This window comes from Cercospora kikuchii, assembly GCF_019650295.1.
Source record: "Cercospora kikuchii DNA, contig_00006, whole genome shotgun sequence".
Classification (NCBI taxonomy): Eukaryota; Fungi; Ascomycota; class Dothideomycetes; order Mycosphaerellales; family Mycosphaerellaceae; genus Cercospora; species Cercospora kikuchii.
Window position 1 is genome coordinate 1139348 of NW_025408587.1, and position 17079 is coordinate 1156426.

At 53.5% G+C, this 17079-nt stretch overlaps 8 protein-coding genes across 8 annotated transcripts; 4 read left to right on the top strand and 4 right to left on the bottom strand.

Annotated features, from left to right (window-relative positions):
- Positions 1-148: 148 nt before the first annotated feature.
- Positions 149-1363, top strand: CKM354_000936400 (uncharacterized protein; the record flags this gene model as incomplete). Its single annotated transcript, XM_044804783.1, has 1 exon — positions 149-1363. One exon carries the CDS (start codon positions 149-151, stop codon positions 1361-1363), a length of 1215 nt encoding a protein of 404 aa, XP_044660718.1.
- A 362-nt stretch (positions 1364-1725) lies between these two features.
- Positions 1726-3304, bottom strand: CKM354_000936500 (uncharacterized protein; the record flags this gene model as incomplete). Its single annotated transcript, XM_044804784.1, has 2 exons — positions 1726-3147; positions 3206-3304. The coding sequence occupies 2 exons, from the start codon at positions 3302-3304 to the stop codon at positions 1726-1728; spliced, it is 1521 nt and encodes a 506-aa protein (XP_044660719.1).
- A 409-nt stretch (positions 3305-3713) lies between these two features.
- CKM354_000936600 (uncharacterized protein) lies at positions 3714-4625 on the bottom strand (the record flags this gene model as incomplete). Its single annotated transcript, XM_044804785.1, has 1 exon — positions 3714-4625. One exon carries the CDS (start codon positions 4623-4625, stop codon positions 3714-3716), a length of 912 nt encoding a protein of 303 aa, XP_044660720.1.
- Positions 4626-5697: 1072 nt separating this feature from the next.
- Positions 5698-6599, bottom strand: CKM354_000936700 (uncharacterized protein; the record flags this gene model as incomplete). The annotated part of the gene is made up of 2 exons (XM_044804786.1): positions 5698-6308; positions 6413-6599. The coding sequence occupies 2 exons, from the start codon at positions 6597-6599 to the stop codon at positions 5698-5700; spliced, it is 798 nt and encodes a 265-aa protein (XP_044660721.1).
- A 1854-nt stretch (positions 6600-8453) lies between these two features.
- CKM354_000936800 (uncharacterized protein) lies at positions 8454-9682 on the top strand (the record flags this gene model as incomplete). The annotated part of the gene is made up of 2 exons (XM_044804787.1): positions 8454-8635; positions 8689-9682. The coding sequence occupies 2 exons, from the start codon at positions 8454-8456 to the stop codon at positions 9680-9682; spliced, it is 1176 nt and encodes a 391-aa protein (XP_044660722.1).
- A 2041-nt stretch (positions 9683-11723) lies between these two features.
- On the bottom strand, positions 11724-12044 carry CKM354_000936900 (uncharacterized protein; the record flags this gene model as incomplete). The annotated part of the gene is made up of 1 exon (XM_044804788.1): positions 11724-12044. The coding sequence occupies one exon, from the start codon at positions 12042-12044 to the stop codon at positions 11724-11726; it is 321 nt and encodes a 106-aa protein (XP_044660723.1).
- Positions 12045-12531: 487 nt separating this feature from the next.
- CKM354_000937000 (uncharacterized protein) lies at positions 12532-13794 on the top strand (the record flags this gene model as incomplete). The annotated part of the gene is made up of 4 exons (XM_044804789.1): positions 12532-12665; positions 12711-12885; positions 12946-12957; positions 13222-13794. 4 exons carry the CDS (start codon positions 12532-12534, stop codon positions 13792-13794), a joined length of 894 nt encoding a protein of 297 aa, XP_044660724.1.
- Positions 13795-15069: 1275 nt separating this feature from the next.
- Positions 15070-15805, top strand: CKM354_000937100 (uncharacterized protein; the record flags this gene model as incomplete). Its single annotated transcript, XM_044804790.1, has 2 exons — positions 15070-15628; positions 15687-15805. The coding sequence occupies 2 exons, from the start codon at positions 15070-15072 to the stop codon at positions 15803-15805; spliced, it is 678 nt and encodes a 225-aa protein (XP_044660725.1).
- Positions 15806-17079: the final 1274 nt, after the last annotated feature.

A 17079-nucleotide genomic window follows, 5' to 3' on the forward strand; every position in this document is an offset into this window, starting at 1 on the left:
TAGTGTTTGGTATTTAAGACCGAGGTGTCGGACATAGCATAGCTGGGGCGGGGCAACATCAGCTTACATATTACAACGATAGAGCGTAGTAGTACATGCAATCAAACGCATTGTAATTCCAAGAGATTTGGTCCGTCCATCGTACACAATGGCTCCACCATTCCGGATGGACCAGATCGGCTCCCTGCTTAGACCGGCACAGCTTCTCGAAGCTCGCGCCAGCCTGTCTTCTCCTTCTCAAATGTACGACATTGTACAAGACGGAAATATCAGAGAGGCCGAAGCGAAAGCCATTAAGGAAGTCGTCCAGAAACAACTTGAACTTGGCGTAAGACCAATTTGCTCGGGAGAGTACACTCGCCATATTTACTATGGCGGCTTCTTCGAGAAGCTCGAGGGTATGACACCCAAACCGAAACTCCAAATTCCAGATGCTTTCCGGACAGACTTCCCAACCACAACCGGTCTCGCAAAAATGGGCGCCACAACTCGTGCCGCAATCGTCTGTACAGGTCCTATCCGCTGGAAAGAAAGCGCTTACTTGGAAGAATGGGAAATCCTCAAATCAGGTCTAAGTCCGGAACTCTGGAAAGAAGCCAAAATTACAATGCCTTCGCCGAATTATCAGCATATCCAGCTCAAGCCTGGTACAGCGTATACTGCAGCCTCAGGGTACAGGAACGATACAGAATATTTCCAAGCACTAGGCGAAGCGTACGCATCCGAGATCCAAGCCCTCTACAACGCAGGCTGCCGCTTCATAAGCGTCGATGATCCACACCTAACATATTTCTGCTCTTCACTTTTCCTCGGCGGCTGCGAGAAAGATGGCGTAGATACAGAAGCTTTGCTAGATTTATATCTCGAAGCACATAATCATTTCTTACGAAAACGGCCTGGAAAAGATTTACACATGGGAACACATCTCTGTCGAGGGAATATGAGTGGTTCTACGCATTGGGTGTCAGGATCGTATGATAAAATTGCGGAGAAGTTGTTTACGAAGACGGATTATGATACTTATTATATGGAATTTGATGATGTGGAGAGGACGGGTGGGTTTGAGTGTTTGAGGTATCTTCCGAAGGGGAAGAATGTGGTACTTGGACTTGTGTCGACGAAAAAGGCTGAGTTGGAGAGGACTGAGGATTTGAGGGCTAAGATTATGGAAGCTGCGGAGTGGGTTGCGAAGGGTCAAGGTGTTTCGAAGGAGGAAGCTTTGGATTCGTTGGCGATTAGTCCACAGTGTGGCTTTTCGAGCTCGTCACTTGCTGGTGGTAAGGATATGACGATGGATAGGATGTGGGAAAAGTTTTTGCTTGTGAGAGATACGGCAAGAAGCGTTTGGAAAGACGCGCCTTAATTCGAGTCTTCGACTGTATTCAATACTGTGTTAACGTTGTGCTGTCCCCGACTGGGGCGCTACATGCTTCTCAGTTGTATGCATTACCTTCGATACCCGACGGACTATCGACTACCCAGCTCCATTCCAAGTCGGAACTTCAGGCAGTGACTGTTGGTTGTTCCAGGGTTCAGCCCGACGGAATCGTTTCTCTCCAAGCCGGTGGACAGGCCACGCTGAATGTTCAGGCTGATCCCGACGTTCGGGTAGGTTTCTCCAGCTCCATGGAACGGCTCGTCACAGTAAAGCTCTATCGGATCGAAATCCCGATACCTGTCCATCCATGACAATCTGGCAAAGGTCTCGAACATGAACGACAGTCCTCATCCCGGGATACTGCTCTCACTCGTTGCGGCCACCGGCATAGTCCGATAGCGACAAGCCTTCGTGAATGCTCCGTTCAAGTCCCCGACCCTGCAGAGTGTTTCATGTCTCTGGTGCTGCACTCTCTGCATCCGCATGTTCGTAGCAATCAGACAAGCCTGGCACCATCCCGCCTCTCGCACCGAGCCAAACTCTTCAAAGAAGGCCTGAACGAGATCGATGACAACACAAAGCAGATGAGCGTACGCAAGCGAGTTGAGCATGCTGTAGTAGTACACACTGCGACAAATTTCAGTAGCGGATTGAAAGGCTTTCTGTTCAACCTCCTTAGCAGTGCGTTTGATGTAATCCGGGGCGCTCGGATACGCCGCCAGTAAGCGGAGGAGAGTGCAGTCAGAAACCAAAGCCATGAACCAAGACACCATGCACCTCATGGCATGGGCCGCGTCATGAAACGCATAGAAGGATGTGAAAGTACTGCTGGTGGTCATGAAAAGGTGCTCTTCAATCTCCATGTCGAAGTCGTCCGGGTCTGTCACGTAAACAATACCAGGCTTCCCGGCAAAATCAACTTCAGCCCATTCATGGTGTTTCTCTCGGAAGACGTCCAGATCTCGACACAGGTCCAAAGCAACGCGGACCTGCGGCGCCGCACGTCCAAGCTGACGGAGCAATCGGTCGGCGAGCTCTAACAGACCCGGCAGTGGAACTAGCAAAGGATACCATGACCGAGAGCCTCCGGGATCAAAACGACTCTCCATCGCCCTCCACTCATGCGAGCTCCAGAAGAATGTCTTTCGCCTCGCTACACAAACGAACAAGGATTGGAACCGCAACCACATGAGCAACTTCTGATCAAACGGCTCCGAAGGATCCAAGCAAGACGGTCCGCAAGCCTGGGCATATTGCGCAGCTCCGAAGAGATGCGTGGCATAGTTGTTGAAGCTCGATGATCCCGGTATACTGTCATTGTACACACTCATCAGCAGGCAGCTGGCAATGACTTCTCGCGAAGTGGCTCTTGACGCAGGTTTGCCACTCAGAGCCTTTCGCATGGAACTTAACACTTTTCCATAAGCATCTTGCGACGCATATACTAGTTGCCGATCTCTTTGATTCCTGCCATGATGGGCAAGACAGAGTGTGTCTATCGCTGCGCTCATCATAGGACTGGATAAATCGAGCTCCGGCAAGACAAGCAGCGGACTCATATGACGAGCAAGCCATACTTCAGGTTCCGGGTCCGAAGGAAAGTAGGACTGTAAGAACGTATACAGCAACTGATTGCGCTGAACAGACCGCTGATCGATGGTGTATATGATGGTCCTGTCGCTCTCTCCACTCGACGTCGAACTGCTCGACTCTCTCTGACTTCTCTGCCGAGCGGCGCATTGTGTACAGTATCCAGAAATCGGGTCCACCTGTATCAAATTAGCTTCGAGATGTCTGTGGTCTGATTAGCGATCTGCCAATACTTGCCTTCCTTCGCAGCCTGCAATCGTTACAGCACTTCACCTCGGGCTGAAGGTTGCCGTATCGTCTCGTGAGAGCGACGGAGTAGTTCGGTGTAGAGGCCATCGTAGCAACAGAGGATCGCCAACGGTGCTTAAGTTAAAGTAGGCTCAAGGCTGCCGATGCATGGAAACCCGTTGTCGGTCCGTGTCATTGGCCGTTGAGAGACATCTTTCGCGTTGTGATTTGTGCCCGCAAGAAGTAGTGACGCGCTCGTGGCTGCATGCGTCGGGCAGCCAGCCACAACGCATTCAGAAACGTTGACTTCTTGATCGAATGGGATGGAACGTGACACCAGCGAGAGAAGATGTGATGATGCGAGCTGAGATGAGGTCTCAGCCCCAGGTTTCTGGTTTGGTGGCGCCATTCATTTGGACGCAGTGGTTGTACTGGTTGGAGACGACAATAAAGTTTCGAAGCTCCCGCGGATACGCCTGGGCCTTGCTTTCTCTCCATGTGATGTGATCTAATATGCTCAATAAATGCCAATCTCTTCTAATAATGCTGCCTTCTCAAACAGATTTAGCTGTCGTCCATAAAGACTCTGTTGCAACATGTGGTATGACCATGTGCTCTCGGTATAATAGCTGAAATCACCGCCATCTCCAATGTGCGGAACGTCAAGCAGCTGCACCATCTCGAGCACAGTACAAAAGCCCTGAAATCGCACCTGTCGAATCCTTGTTTTCCCAGTACAGTGCAGAGGAGTTAACGGAATACGTGGGAATCCACCGTCGAGACTGCGACTCTTGCGATTCGTCCTCCCTTGGATGAACCCTCCTGATGTCCTGACAATCTTGTCTACCATGCCTCGTATTTCAGCTAAGCTGAACCCTAGTCTGCGGCCCCTTGCCTCTGCCAGCGCCATAAAATCGACCATATTTACTTCGATTCGACCGATGCCGCCAAGCAAGTGAGGCTCGTTGTTCCTGAGGTGGAGATATATGAATTGTCGCACTAAATTGGTCATGTCGTCAAGATCGTCTTCGTCCGTGTTGCCTGTGTGCGCCAGGCGTCGAGCTGCGAACGCGTGCGCATCGTCCTGTCGATCTTCCTCGGCTTGTTGAATGCCTCGGTGGTCCAGAAAAACTTTCAATGCGTCGAGGAAGGGGAGCTCTGATACGGCTCTGATCACTTCATCGCAGATACGATCAAAGTCTCCCAGCCTTGCTGATATACGGCGGCGGGCAAGTCTCTCGCGATTCTTCGGGTCATCCAAGAAAGCTTTGATATTGCGATTCGTCGCGCGGCAGTTGAGTAGTCCTTTGATTGGGGTATGTAGAAAGACCAGCAGCTTGAGTTCGTTGGGCAGGCCATCTAACGTCGGTGGATACGGTCGAGTATATGCCGCCATTGCTGTTGTAAATTGGCCACGCACGCCAGGCATTTGGCAGGCAGTCTAGGACCCTGTGCCTGATCTGAAGTGCCTTTGATCCCCAGTCGAGCTGAGTTGGTGCGACTGCTGCTGAAGCACTGAATGTATATCTCGCGGACGTCACCACTCCGGGTCCACCTTTGTGCGGACGCCGTCCTGTCCTGCTGAGCCGGTCTTGGGCCGTGTTGGATTCCTTCGGAACGGACTCCGTATCGCGTTTTCATCACCAGGACCAGGTTCTGGCGACTCTCAGCATTCTGCAACAACCTGTTCTGGCTACTGCCACGTCGTGACGGGGTGTGTTGGGGGTCTAATGTGTCTCATGGTGAGGAAGAAAGGAGCCGCTGCGGTCGTTGCAGGTGAGAGCACAAACCTTGGCGGATGCGATCTCTTCGCTTCCAGGCTGTCGGTATTCGCAATTTCAACCACTCAGTTGGTTCTCGATCCGCCATGACACACACAGTAGAGCGCCAGCGAGCGATGCTTCGAAAAGCCAATAATGCTTGATATACAGCATCAAAGCGCGATCGGCGTATTGTCGTTCAAAGTATCGTGCCACGTTGCAGCCCGACTGCCGTCGTCCAGACACCTTGCACAATGCATCTGCGCGAGGTGTCTCGCGTGGAAGACATTCCGCTCCAACTGCGCGTGCAGGGCACATGCATCCGTGGCAGCGTGCATATCTCTCCAAAGTCACAGTGACGCGTTTTGTGCGTGAGTGCAGTGTCTGTTCCCGTTCAGAGCGCTACGCTTGGCACGAATTCGCCAGCTTCGATAGAAGACTGGGAAGCCGCACGAACCAGCCAGTAAGCCACACGCCCTCTATCCAGGGAATCAATGATTCAGGCGTCATTCGAGCGTGTGTTCGGCCGGTTCTCGCCCCTTGGCCGGTATGCCGAACGGCATAATCTCATCGCTTGCTGTGCTTGTGGGCATAACATGCCACCTGCGATTTCCCAAATGAGACAGCAATTGCTCAGCGAGCGAAGGCTCCACTCTCGTGGTCTCGTGGGCTGAGCGTTGCAGGCTCCGTGTTCGCGAGGCACCACTCGCATTTGTCTACCCATGTTCGTTCCCCGCTCCTTCATCTTGGGTTGAGCATGAAGCGCACGCGGTCGATCCGTTGCTGTGCTTTCTCCAGCTTTTCAAGTCTCCGCTTGCGCTCCGTTTCGCGTTGCTCAAGCGCCTCCACTTTGTTGCGCAGCTTCTGGTTCTCTTGCTCGAGAGCGCCATCGGCTTTCTTATTCGTGTGCTCGAGTGCGTCAATTCTTTCCTGAAGCCGAGCCTTCTCTTTGCGCTCCGCAGCCACCATGTCGTTGGCCTGCTGGAATAAGCTGGCGCTCAATTCCTCTATTTCCGCGCTCATTTCCTTGACTTTGGTCTCGGCTGCAATGCGTGCAGTCTGCTCTCTGATCAGGGAGGCTTCGAGCTCGTGGTTGCGCTGCTCGTGAGTGGTATCACTGGCATTGGAGGAAGGGACGGATGCCTTGCGCATGAAGCTGCCGAAACGTGACAGACCAATTCTGTCCGTCGGTGCCGCTGCGGGCGCACTGTGAATTTGCTCATCGGACTTGCTCGAGGAAGAGGAGGTCGGACGCTGGTGTGATTGTTTCTGGTTCTGCTGTTGTTGTTGCTGCTGCCGCAGGGCCTCTCTCAAGACCCGCAGCTCATTTTCGTAGTCGATGAAGCGTAGTGCTGTACAGTGAATGAGTTAGCAAGTCCCATGAGCAGTCCCTCGAGAGCGTATGTGGTAGCACAATGAGCTCGCCCCAGTGCCGCCAGAGAGAGAGGGAACGTACATGCAGCGGTAGCCTTCTCCGCCAGCAGGGCATTCTCTTGAGACAGCTCCGTGATTCGCTTCTCGGCGGCGGCATAGTCATTGTGCTCTCCATCGCCATGGTCCAGACCCGAGTCATGAGCGCCGTGTCTTCGTGTCACAGATTGCACGCTCTTGGGCACAGCAGCACTGCTGGCATTGCTTGCCATGACCCGCAGAGTTCGCGTGACTGGGCGCTCGCCGCTAAAGCCGACATTGAGCTCCGATCCTCAGGCTTCCGGCGGTCGACTTCACTACCGAGAGCTCGTTGCCGTGTCGCCGTGCCCGAAGCGGGTGCGCAGGGCATCACAAATTGAGGTCTGCGAAGAGCGGGCAGCAATAGCGCAGCGTTGGGCGCGGCAGACGGCCCGCCCTGACATTCCTGCTGTCGTTTCGGACGCTAGAATCGAAGTCAAAATTGTGTCTTCCACGTGGCTCGGTGGTGGCGGTGGAATGAAAAGTCGGATCCGTGAGGGCACAGCGACGATGGCACATGAAAGCGACCGAGGCGCCGATGTCTTGCGATAAGGCAAGCTCAAATTTCTCTTCACACTTACTGTATTCTGCGTTACGTGGTGCCTGCAGACGATCCTTCTTCAGCGCTACAAGGGACCGTAGTCGCAACGGTCACCCCGGCCGACAGTAGACTGTAATGAGCCGGTTGAGGCTCTACCACTCAGCGCGGGTACACAATACAAGTCCTACTCCTATTTGAACTAACAATCATGCCATGCAGTACACAGCGGGTGATTCCTGCGATTGCTGTCGGCGCTCGCCATCATCGTCAAGGGTTTGTGCAGATGTCCGAGAAAGACACGATGAGGGCACGACCAGGGGCAATATATGCTTGTGCGGGCAGTGTGAGGTGAGCGTCATATCGAACAATGTCGATGTCATGACAAGCGTCCATCATACCGACGCTGTGGCTTGCTATGCATCAAGCGCTCTCTCTGTTGGACCATTACAGACTGAAGAGCATCGCCTTGATGCACGGCAAATGGCAGGCGAATGCGAGTACACGACTTCCGTCTCTGCAGCAGCAATGGCCCGCGGCAAGCTGTGCATAATGAGCTAGAGGGCTCGATGATGACCACAGGCCGGGCGCTGCTTTCTGCCGCTGCAGCCTCCGCTCAAGATGCCTCGATGTTCATTCGAGCCATGCACTTGAGGAACATCACGGGCCCGTGATTGGTCGCGACGCGTGTTAGTCGTGTGTTTGTACCGGCTGCACCGCCGGGTATGTTCAGCCGCATCCCATTTAAGCTTCAGCAAGATCTGGGGTCATGTGCAGACTCCTACGACGAGCAGAAGCGACAGCGACGGCGGGCGAGGCCTCGCTCGACGCTCCGAAAGTGCTCATGTCGAGGCGACGTGCAGCTGGCGAAGGTGCCTCCAGCAGGCGAAATGGTGCAACGCGAGCGTCGGCCACAGTGATGAAAGAAAAGTGGGCGGGCGGAGGGGCCGTGGGCCTGTGGCTTGTCCATCGCAGTCGAGCGTGGAGACATCGCCGATCGAGCGCCCGCACGCTGTGGTTGACGTATCGGCGCTGGCAGCGGGAGCAGCTCCGGCAGAGTTTCGTGCACTGCGCGTGGCGCGAGAGAATCTGCTCGGTGAGTGCGCACCCCAGGGCCCCTTGGACAGAGAGACAGATCGACAGACAGCCGGAAGCTGCACGGAAGCTGCGTGTGCCTACCTCTCGCTCAGGACCTACGCACCTCTGCTGTCGGACGCAGCTCCATGGTCCTTCGCCACACCCGCGCAAACACCAACTCGACCACCGAACACTCACGGACGCGCACCATTGAACACCCCGCCCGCAGTGCTCGCACGCTCTTCCACTGCACACACGACACGGCTCGGACTGCACAACAGGCTTTCAGGCCTCCTCCTACAGCAGTCACAGTCGCAGCAGCCCGAAACAAGAGCAGGCCGAAGCTCCATTTGCCACCGCGGCAATTTGCTTGCCTGTGCGCACCGTCCATTGTACTTACTCTCAGCGACCACCAGGATACTCGTCGCCCCAAATGCATCCCGGACACGACCAGCCCGGATATGGCGACGCTGCTTTTGAGCCGCAGGCCGACTTCGCCTTTGACGACACCGGCAACGACGAATACGAGAATATGCAGCGCAACATTGCCTCGTTGAACATGTTCAACACCACGCATGGCACCCAGCCGGATTTCGGACCCATCCATCACCCAGGGTGAGTATTCCCGCCCCGTGTGTCTGACGGCCAAGTAGACTGACCAGCCTCAGCGGTGATGCATCACACCACTTGCATCCAGAACCTTTAGACAACCCCATCTTCTTCGGTCAGAATGCAGGTATAACGCCAGCTTCGACCTCGTGGGCCAAAACCAAGTCACCGCGGACATTGCATGCGCAATCGATGCAATCGGAGATACTCGATGGCCGAGCTTCCAGCGTGGCGCAACAGTTTGGCCAGATCACCCCGCCAGACGACACGCCGCCCAAAGAATTCCCTACAGCATCGAATGGCGAGCCGCCGTTGAGCGCAAAGTCGGAGCGCGCACGCAATGCTGCGAATCAGCGTCATGCCAAAGCGAAGAGAGCGAAGAAGGAGGGCGCGAAAGGTACTAAGGCGCAGGGCGCGAATGAGGATGATGATGATGATGATGATGATGACGGCGAGGGCGAGGTCGACGGGAAGCGTGAAAAGTATCGAGAAAAGAACCGGTTGGCGGCGGCGAAATGTCGAGCGAAGAAGAAGACGCACACCGAGGACCTAGAAGAGTCAGCTAGACACATTACGGCGACCAACAACAGGTTAAGGGCCGAGGAGCGGGAGCTGCGCGACTTGTTCTCCAGCTTGCGACATCAAGCTCTCGCGCACGACCCCACCCAAGGCTGCACTTGTTCGGCCATACACATGTACAACCACAACAAAGCGCAAGAGGCTGCCAGGACGGCAGCTATGGGCTTAGCTGGCATCGGCATGGGCGTCCCAGGACCGGGCATTCCTTCGCCCTCGATAGGCAGCGACGGGTCGGGGTTGAATTCTCCTCGATTCGCATCGCAGCCGGCCTCGAGAGCGCAGTCGTTTTCGACAGGCTATGGTGGTCGTACCTCGTCACTGGGTGGACAGCTTGGCTTCTTGCCACCGCGGACCGCTTCCGACATGCGCAAGCAGTCGTATGTGGCGAATGGCATCGCATCTCCCACCGGGTCCGGTGATGATGCGAATGAATACCAGCGGGAGATTCGGGGCGACAGCATGGACCTGAGATGAGGCATCGAGGGATGGCGGAGTTTGAGAGCCAGCGATGTTTCTGAGACGGGTTCAGCATAAAAGTACCAGCAGGATGGGAGTGGCCATCGCATGAATTTATGAGTATACGATCAACGCCTGTATCAACCAGTTTTCTTTGATCCGCGGCGTTGGTTCCAGGCGTTACCAGGTGCGGGCGACGGGTGGATGGCAGCATGGTCCCATACTAGATCTTGCCACAGTTGAGGCTTGTAGGTTTGGAAAGTAGTCGAGTAACATCGCCGTATGGCCAGGACATAGTAGTAACAAAGAAGTCTCCAGTTTGAGGTGTCGAAAGCGAGTGAGCGTGTCTCGACCATGTGAACAATCGTGCATCATCATTACTCGGACACTTTGCCGCGATCCTTGTTGAGAGCGCGAGGCCATATCGCGTCGGAGGCGGGCATCGGCTTTCGGTGGGAGGGCGCAGCGAATCACACGGTTGGCGTGCACAGCTCACGCGTGCATGAGAGCTCTAATGCCGACGGGAATGCATCAAGTGCAAAGAGGTGCAATTGTGAGAGATTCGTTGCGTGTTCTTGTGTTGTTGATGGTCGTCGTCGCCGCGAGTGGTCTAGACCGCCACGCATAGCTTTGGTGGCTTGTTGCCAACACCATCCCAGGCACCTGTGTTCGCAACAGTCTGCACATCGATCCGATCACTCGGCTTGTGCCATGGGTTTGATATCTCGTGCATCGAGGTTGGCCGTAGTGTGAATCTAATCAGATGCGTTGGCGTCCGTGAGTCTTGTTCTGTTGATGGTCGGGGGTCGCCACCAGCTGTGAGGCGCATCCTATGCATTGAAGCAGATTGAAGATAGCCTGGATATAGCAGTATCTTCCAATATTCAGTCCTTTGAGTGATGCTGTGCAGCGTTGCCGTGTTGTGTTGTGTGGTGGGTCCAGGTAGCTTCGTGAGGCTTCCAAAGCCGCTGTGCTTCAGCAACTTTGCGCCCGATCACGCCGCAGCATTGCCCACAACGGGGCAATGCGATGAAAGGCCCAAGAGAGCGCCATTAAATGGTGATGAGAGAAGTGTCGGACCATTTGACGGTCGATTTGAGCGATCGAAGAGCCGATGAATAGCTCCAGGTGAGCAGAGCGCGAATCGTCTGGGTGAGAAGAAGGAAGAGAGTCGGCAGGCGAAGGGTGCAAGCTGACATATCCTGGCCGTGTGCCCAAGTAAGAGAAGGACCGCTCGGAGGTGACTGCCGACCCCGAAAGCTTTCCCTTCTCCCTCCTCTCATCCCAACCAATCCGCGATCCCTCCAGCCAGCCAATCCCCGATCACTAATCCATGCGCTACTGTAACGTTCATCATTATGCCGCAACAACGACGAAACTATGTGTTGTGTTGTGGTGTATTTTGCTTTCCGTTGCTTAGCTTTGCGCAAGGTGAGATTCGTGTCCATGGAATTCGAAGACTGGCTGCATCGACATTCGGAGGGAAGTCGCTGGCAGCGTGTACGTCACGATAACACAGTAATTTCAAGTCCTCATGGCGTCGATGGCTTGAGCGAATACTTGTACCGCTGTATAGCCGTGCTCTCTGCTCACACCTCCAAACACAGCACGCGTCCTGTATAGAATCCAACGTGGATCTGCAACATTGTCAAAGAGATCTCGACACGATCATGAGGCTCAAGTGGAGCGATTGTACAGATCATAACAGCAGCCTCGCGTGCAGCTTTCCACCACCACAGCACTTGCTGTCTGACATTGACAAAAATGATAGGCGGGCGTCCTATATCTACGAGGCACGCACGCGCGATGCTAATCATCACCTGTTCGCCTCCAGACGACATCCATGGGCGCGCCGCTTCCACCGCTGCAGCATGCTTGGGGGTTAGCACCTCGCTGCAGGTCAGAAAGTGCACTTGGCGCGATCCTAACGACAAGATATCCCCACTGCAAGCCGATAGCCCCCAGTCGTTTCGGAGTCCCATCCGACAGCATCAAAGCATTGTGTCTCGAAATATGAGATCTCTTCGTGGCGCCACGACCCGTGCCCTCGTTTCAAGACTCAAAGCCAGCCATACTGCGTCGCCGTCTGTCCTGGTCGCGCAGCATCGTCGAAACCATCTACTTCGTCCTCCTCATCATCATCTTCTTCTTCGTCATCATCACTGATGTCGTCGTAGATGTCGCCCCATTCTCCGCTAGCCTTGGGCTCGGAAGCAGTCGAGCTCTCGGCGACTTTTTGGTGGCTATCGCCGGCTACCATTCCAGTGCAAGACTTCTTGCTGTCGGCCTTCGCCTCTTCTTTTGGAATCGTAGAACTGCCATCATCGTCAGCTCTGCCGCGAGAGATAGCGAGCGAAACACCCACGAGCGATCCTGACATGTTGGCGCGCTTGAGGATTCCGCCGGCTTTGCATTGCGAGCCTGAGTCTGAGATTGAACGGAAGTCTTGTTGATTCGCTTGCTTGCATCATTACCAATGACTGGATGAGAAGTCGATGCGCCATGATTCTGATTCTGATTCTGCTTGTCTGCATTGGTGACCTGCTGATCACCAGCTTTGGCCGGTTTTGGGACTGGATCTTGCCATGGCTTTGGTTGTAGTCAAGATCAAGGACGGATCAAAAGAGGTGGCAGAGTCCAAGTTCATGCAGAAAGTGGCCAGACGTCTGCTCATGAGATCATGTTGGCCCAGCTCATAGCTGTCAACTAATTATGGTCACTTCTAGACCAAGTGATAGAGTCAGTGACTGTGCTCACTTCAAGCAACCGAAGTCATGTCCCTTCACTTCGCTCACCACCAGAAGTCGGCTTCGTCCGACATTCATTCTTCCTTCGACTTCGGCCGCCACCTGGTGATCTTCAAGCGGATGGGTCCCAATGGCTCCCCAAGTTCCAGCGGACCAGACGAACACCTCGCGACGTCGTCCTTTGCACCGTCTTCTGCCCGCTCCTGCTCGGCCCTCCGTTCCTCGACTGTTTACGGACTCTCAATCTTTGACAAGTGAACCGCCTGCAAAGCGGCCGCTTCATGATCAGCGTCCCACAGAGTCCACCCTCGGGGCTCATTTCGACCGGATCAGTCGCAGGCCTGGGTACATCCGCCGCTACCTCAGTATTCCATCTCCAGTGACGCCACTCAGCCTGTAGACTCTGCTGCTGTAAATGCACAGGTGCCAGCAGTGCAGACTCAGTCGAAGGCAAAAGAGCAGGTCAGGTCCACTGTAAGTTCTCAACGTCACTGACACTTCACGATTGACCTTTCGTACTGACGAAAAAGAAAGTTTGCTGGTTTCGTAAGCTTTATTTGAAGCTACGAAGACACGAGACACGTGGTGCGTCTGAACACTCTTCACGAATGGTTTGCAGAGCACAATCTGCAAGTCGATGGACCTCAGATGAGCTTTCGAAACATTGCCGCCGAGCGCATCCTTCGCTCACGATTGAGTGAGGTAGAATATGAGCGTCTGACCACAGACTCGGCGACTTCAGAACACCATTCTCCTGCACAAACACGTGTCCTGGAGTCCTTCCGGAATACGCATCGCGATTTCCTACAGACCGCAGATTTTCTCGATGAACCAGACCTTATAAAGAAAGCAGTCGACTCCCTTCAGCGTCATCAAGTCCGGAAGGTCGCACCTCCAGCTGCACCGGGTGGTGCGCTGCCGCTTGTCCCCTTCGTAGCACAGAAAGCTCAACGAAGCAACCGTGGCCTCATTCCCGGATCAAGCGAACGTCCAGCAGCCAGAAGCAGTGCCACTTTTGAAGATGCTTCTGCTGCACCAAGCACAGCTCACCTTCATCCTCGCACCAAAGTCTCACGCCCAGCTTCAGGGACCTCTGGGAGTGCTGCACGGAAGGGAATTTCCACCGGCTTTCAGCAAGATCCCTCGACTCCCTCAAGGCAACCCTCCCTCGGCTCGCTTGTAGGATCTTCGCACCAAAGCAACTTGCGATCTGCCGGACTACATCCCATGAGCCCTGACCCGAATCATGGCTCTCGTGGCAGTGCGGTCAGCCCTCCAGCCACCAATGACGACATGAACGATAATTCGTACCCCGGTGAAAACACGATAGATACCCTCGATGCAGATGCAGACGACTTCATCGTGAAGGTACCTCCGTGGTAGTAGTGCTCCGCGCATCTAGTCGACGTGGAGCACTCTCGGGTCTCGAGGGGAAGGTAGGTGTGAAGTTGGTGCAGCCTCTGCATTTTGGATGCTTCCAAGCTTGTGACAAGAGTGTTTTGATAGCCGTCATCTGGAGAAGGATCTAGCACAGGCCGATCAGCGGTGATGTGGAACTCATGAATTCGAGAATACCATGCTGCCTTATGCACTCTTCGAATTGTTGCACCATTGAGAGCCTGATGGAGGCGAGCGCACTTCTCTACTTCTCTCGTGCCTCTTGCGATCGCTCTTTGTTCGGCAAAAGCTCGGCACCTTCAGATGTCAGCTTCATATACGGTTTTGAATTTGCGTTGTCATCAATCCACCAATGATTGCACACCTTCGTGGTTGTAAGTGTCGCACATGTCTCAAACATCTTGAGAACTCGCACTGACCCGCCTAAAGGTATAGTGTAGCGGTTATCACATCGGATTCTGATTCACCAGAACTTTCCGGGAACCCGTAAGCCTTAACGTACCTCGTTACAAATTGTCACATTGTCCTAACATTGTAATAGCGGTTCGGTACGTTCATTCACTCTGTGTCAAAAGCCCGCAGTGCCTAATAGCAATGCAGATTCCGGGTACGACCTTGAGAAAACATTCTTTTTGCCAAGATTTGGAGTAATTTTTGCCCCACTAAAGCCAACTTCTCTGCTTGAGCGACAAACGGTTTTTTATTTATGCCATCATGTCATGCCGCAGATGACACTGCCTCTTGGTACTCATACTATCAACAAGCACGATCTCTCAATTTTTATCTGAGAGCTTGGCATTGCCCTATTGGAGACGTGCCCTTGCGTCATCAGCGCACATCATCAAGACAGAAAGACTTGCACATGAGCACTTCATCAATCAACGATGTGTCATCGACACATCCAACGCACGCGCTCCGGAGAGATGAAAGCCCGCAATCTTCGAATCGAGCCGCTGTAGCTCACCGCGTAGTCGGGATGGCCGCCACCGAGACACAAAGAGCTGCACGTAGCAGGATCATTACACGTCACAACGACGCGTAGACATAGAGCTCTCTATGAATCGTGATGGGTCGAGTATATACCACCTTTTGTCCTTTCCTGCACCGCTTCGAATATCCTCAATCACATTCATGCAACAGGCTAAGAGGTTGCAACCCATCATCTCACGCACATTTCAATCATCGAGATTCAGGCCAGTCAGGGTCCCAAATCCATCTTTCAAAACAAGACTTTCTCCCTTCATAAACACTACAAGAACAATGGCCTCCACCAGCGTCGGCGCAACCGGAGCCCCGGCCAACGCTCCAGGCGAGCAGCATGAAGTCCGCCAACAAACCACAACCGAAGACATGAAACCCAACCCCTCAGCGTCTCTTCCCCTCTCTCCAGCTCGCCAAGCTCTCATCGACGACATTATCGCCCTTTATTCTTGCCAGCCTACGATCAAGCGTGTGGAACGCTACACTCCAGACTGTGTATATGACGATCAATTCGTCTACGCCAACGATCGCTACAAGATGGCTGGCCAGTGGTTTGCTCTCCCCAAGCTCTTCAAGGATTCCAAGAATGAGGGCTACGAAATCATCAAGAACGAGGACAATCTGATTCAGTTTAAGAACGAACAGAGCTGGACCTTCAAGATTATCCCTAAAGTAGCGACTATTAATGCTCTTGTCAGCCTGAGTCTCGAGCCTGGGAGTGAAGATGCTGGTTTTGTGAGGGTCAAATACCACAAAGATCAAGCAAATTCAAAAGACTACAGCCATGAGGGCTTTGGCTTCAATTTCAAAAAGACACAAGCGGATTTGGTCGCTAAGAGTGTGTATGATGCGGTGTTTGAAGGGTGGGAAGAGTGCTAACATTTCTTCTTTTGCAGATATGAGCTCCGAAGAAGTTGCGTATTTCGAAAAAGACAAGGCCGCTGCGAAGGAAGAAGTACGAGTGCATGGAGACAAAGGAAAGCAGAACGAGAGTACTCCATTGAAGGATTTGTGATGCGGCATCACCAGTGATCTCATTTGAGTGAAAGTGTTGAACTTCATCACATCGTAAATTGCCCACATCGGCAGACACGTGAGAACAACCTCACAACGGGTGACTCGCAGGCCGCAAACTGCCGTCAGACTTCGACTTGAATCTGAATAATGCCTTTGATACGATAAGATATTTCGAAAGGATCAAGAGGTGCAGTGCATCACGAAATTGTTTCTCGGCCCAAAGTCTGCCTATCCGTTACTTCCTTGGCATTTCGTTGTTCTTCGCACAAAACTAGGTGCATGTCAAGGCATCTACACTACCAAAGCTTGGGCTGGCAGAAATAGAAAGGATAAGAAGAGTCTATGGTTGGTAATCCGGGCAGAAGTGCGCCACCTGTGATGAAGTGAGGTCAAAACAAGCGTCGCGCACCTGCCACATTTTCGACCTACTCCGCTGCAACTTCCCATCCTCTCCCAGAGGAAAAGCGCTGCCAGTGTGCTCTGATTGTCTACTATGTGCTGAGAACTGTCTCCGCCCTTTGACGCTCTCGAGGTTCCCGCTCAATCTCATTCGCCGGTCCATCGTCAGATTCGTGTATTTCGAAAACCAATAATCCAAACATGGTGCTTCACTTCCGATATCATTTCACTTGCAACCTCAAGAATTCATCTTGTACTTTATAGGCCTCACCACTGTATCGGAACATATTCAGTCGACGGCCAGATACCACTGCTACTCCAACTCACCGACTTCGCGCGACCACTGCTCCGTAATACAACGCTCCTGGAAACCCACTCCTTGCCACTTTCCAACATCATGACTCCACATACTGACCAACAGTTCTGTGACTGGTTCAATAAAGCTGCGCAGCTCTACGATGACGATAAGCTGGACATACGCATCAGGACATGTAGGAATATGCTAGCCGACGGCTCCTTTCCCCGCGACGGTCGCATGACAACGCTGGTCCTCTTGGCAACACAATCAGTCGACTGGGAAGAAGCGATACAGTGTTGCACTCAAGCTGAAGCGCCTGGAGTATTGTAGCGCGCTGGAATCCAGGTGGCGAAGACAAGACGGCCAACCTGGCGCTGGCTGAGCTACGAGAAGCTACTGATGACTTGAAAGAAGTGCTTGCGGGGGAGGAGCGGCAAGGGTCTGATGCGATGGTTAGTCGGTCCGAGTATTGGTGTGCAGCATGCCGGGAGAGTTGGACAGGATCATGCATCAGGCGACGCGGAGTCTGAGCTTTAGAGCGAAATATCGACAGCCTGAGAGCGAAAGTTGCTGTT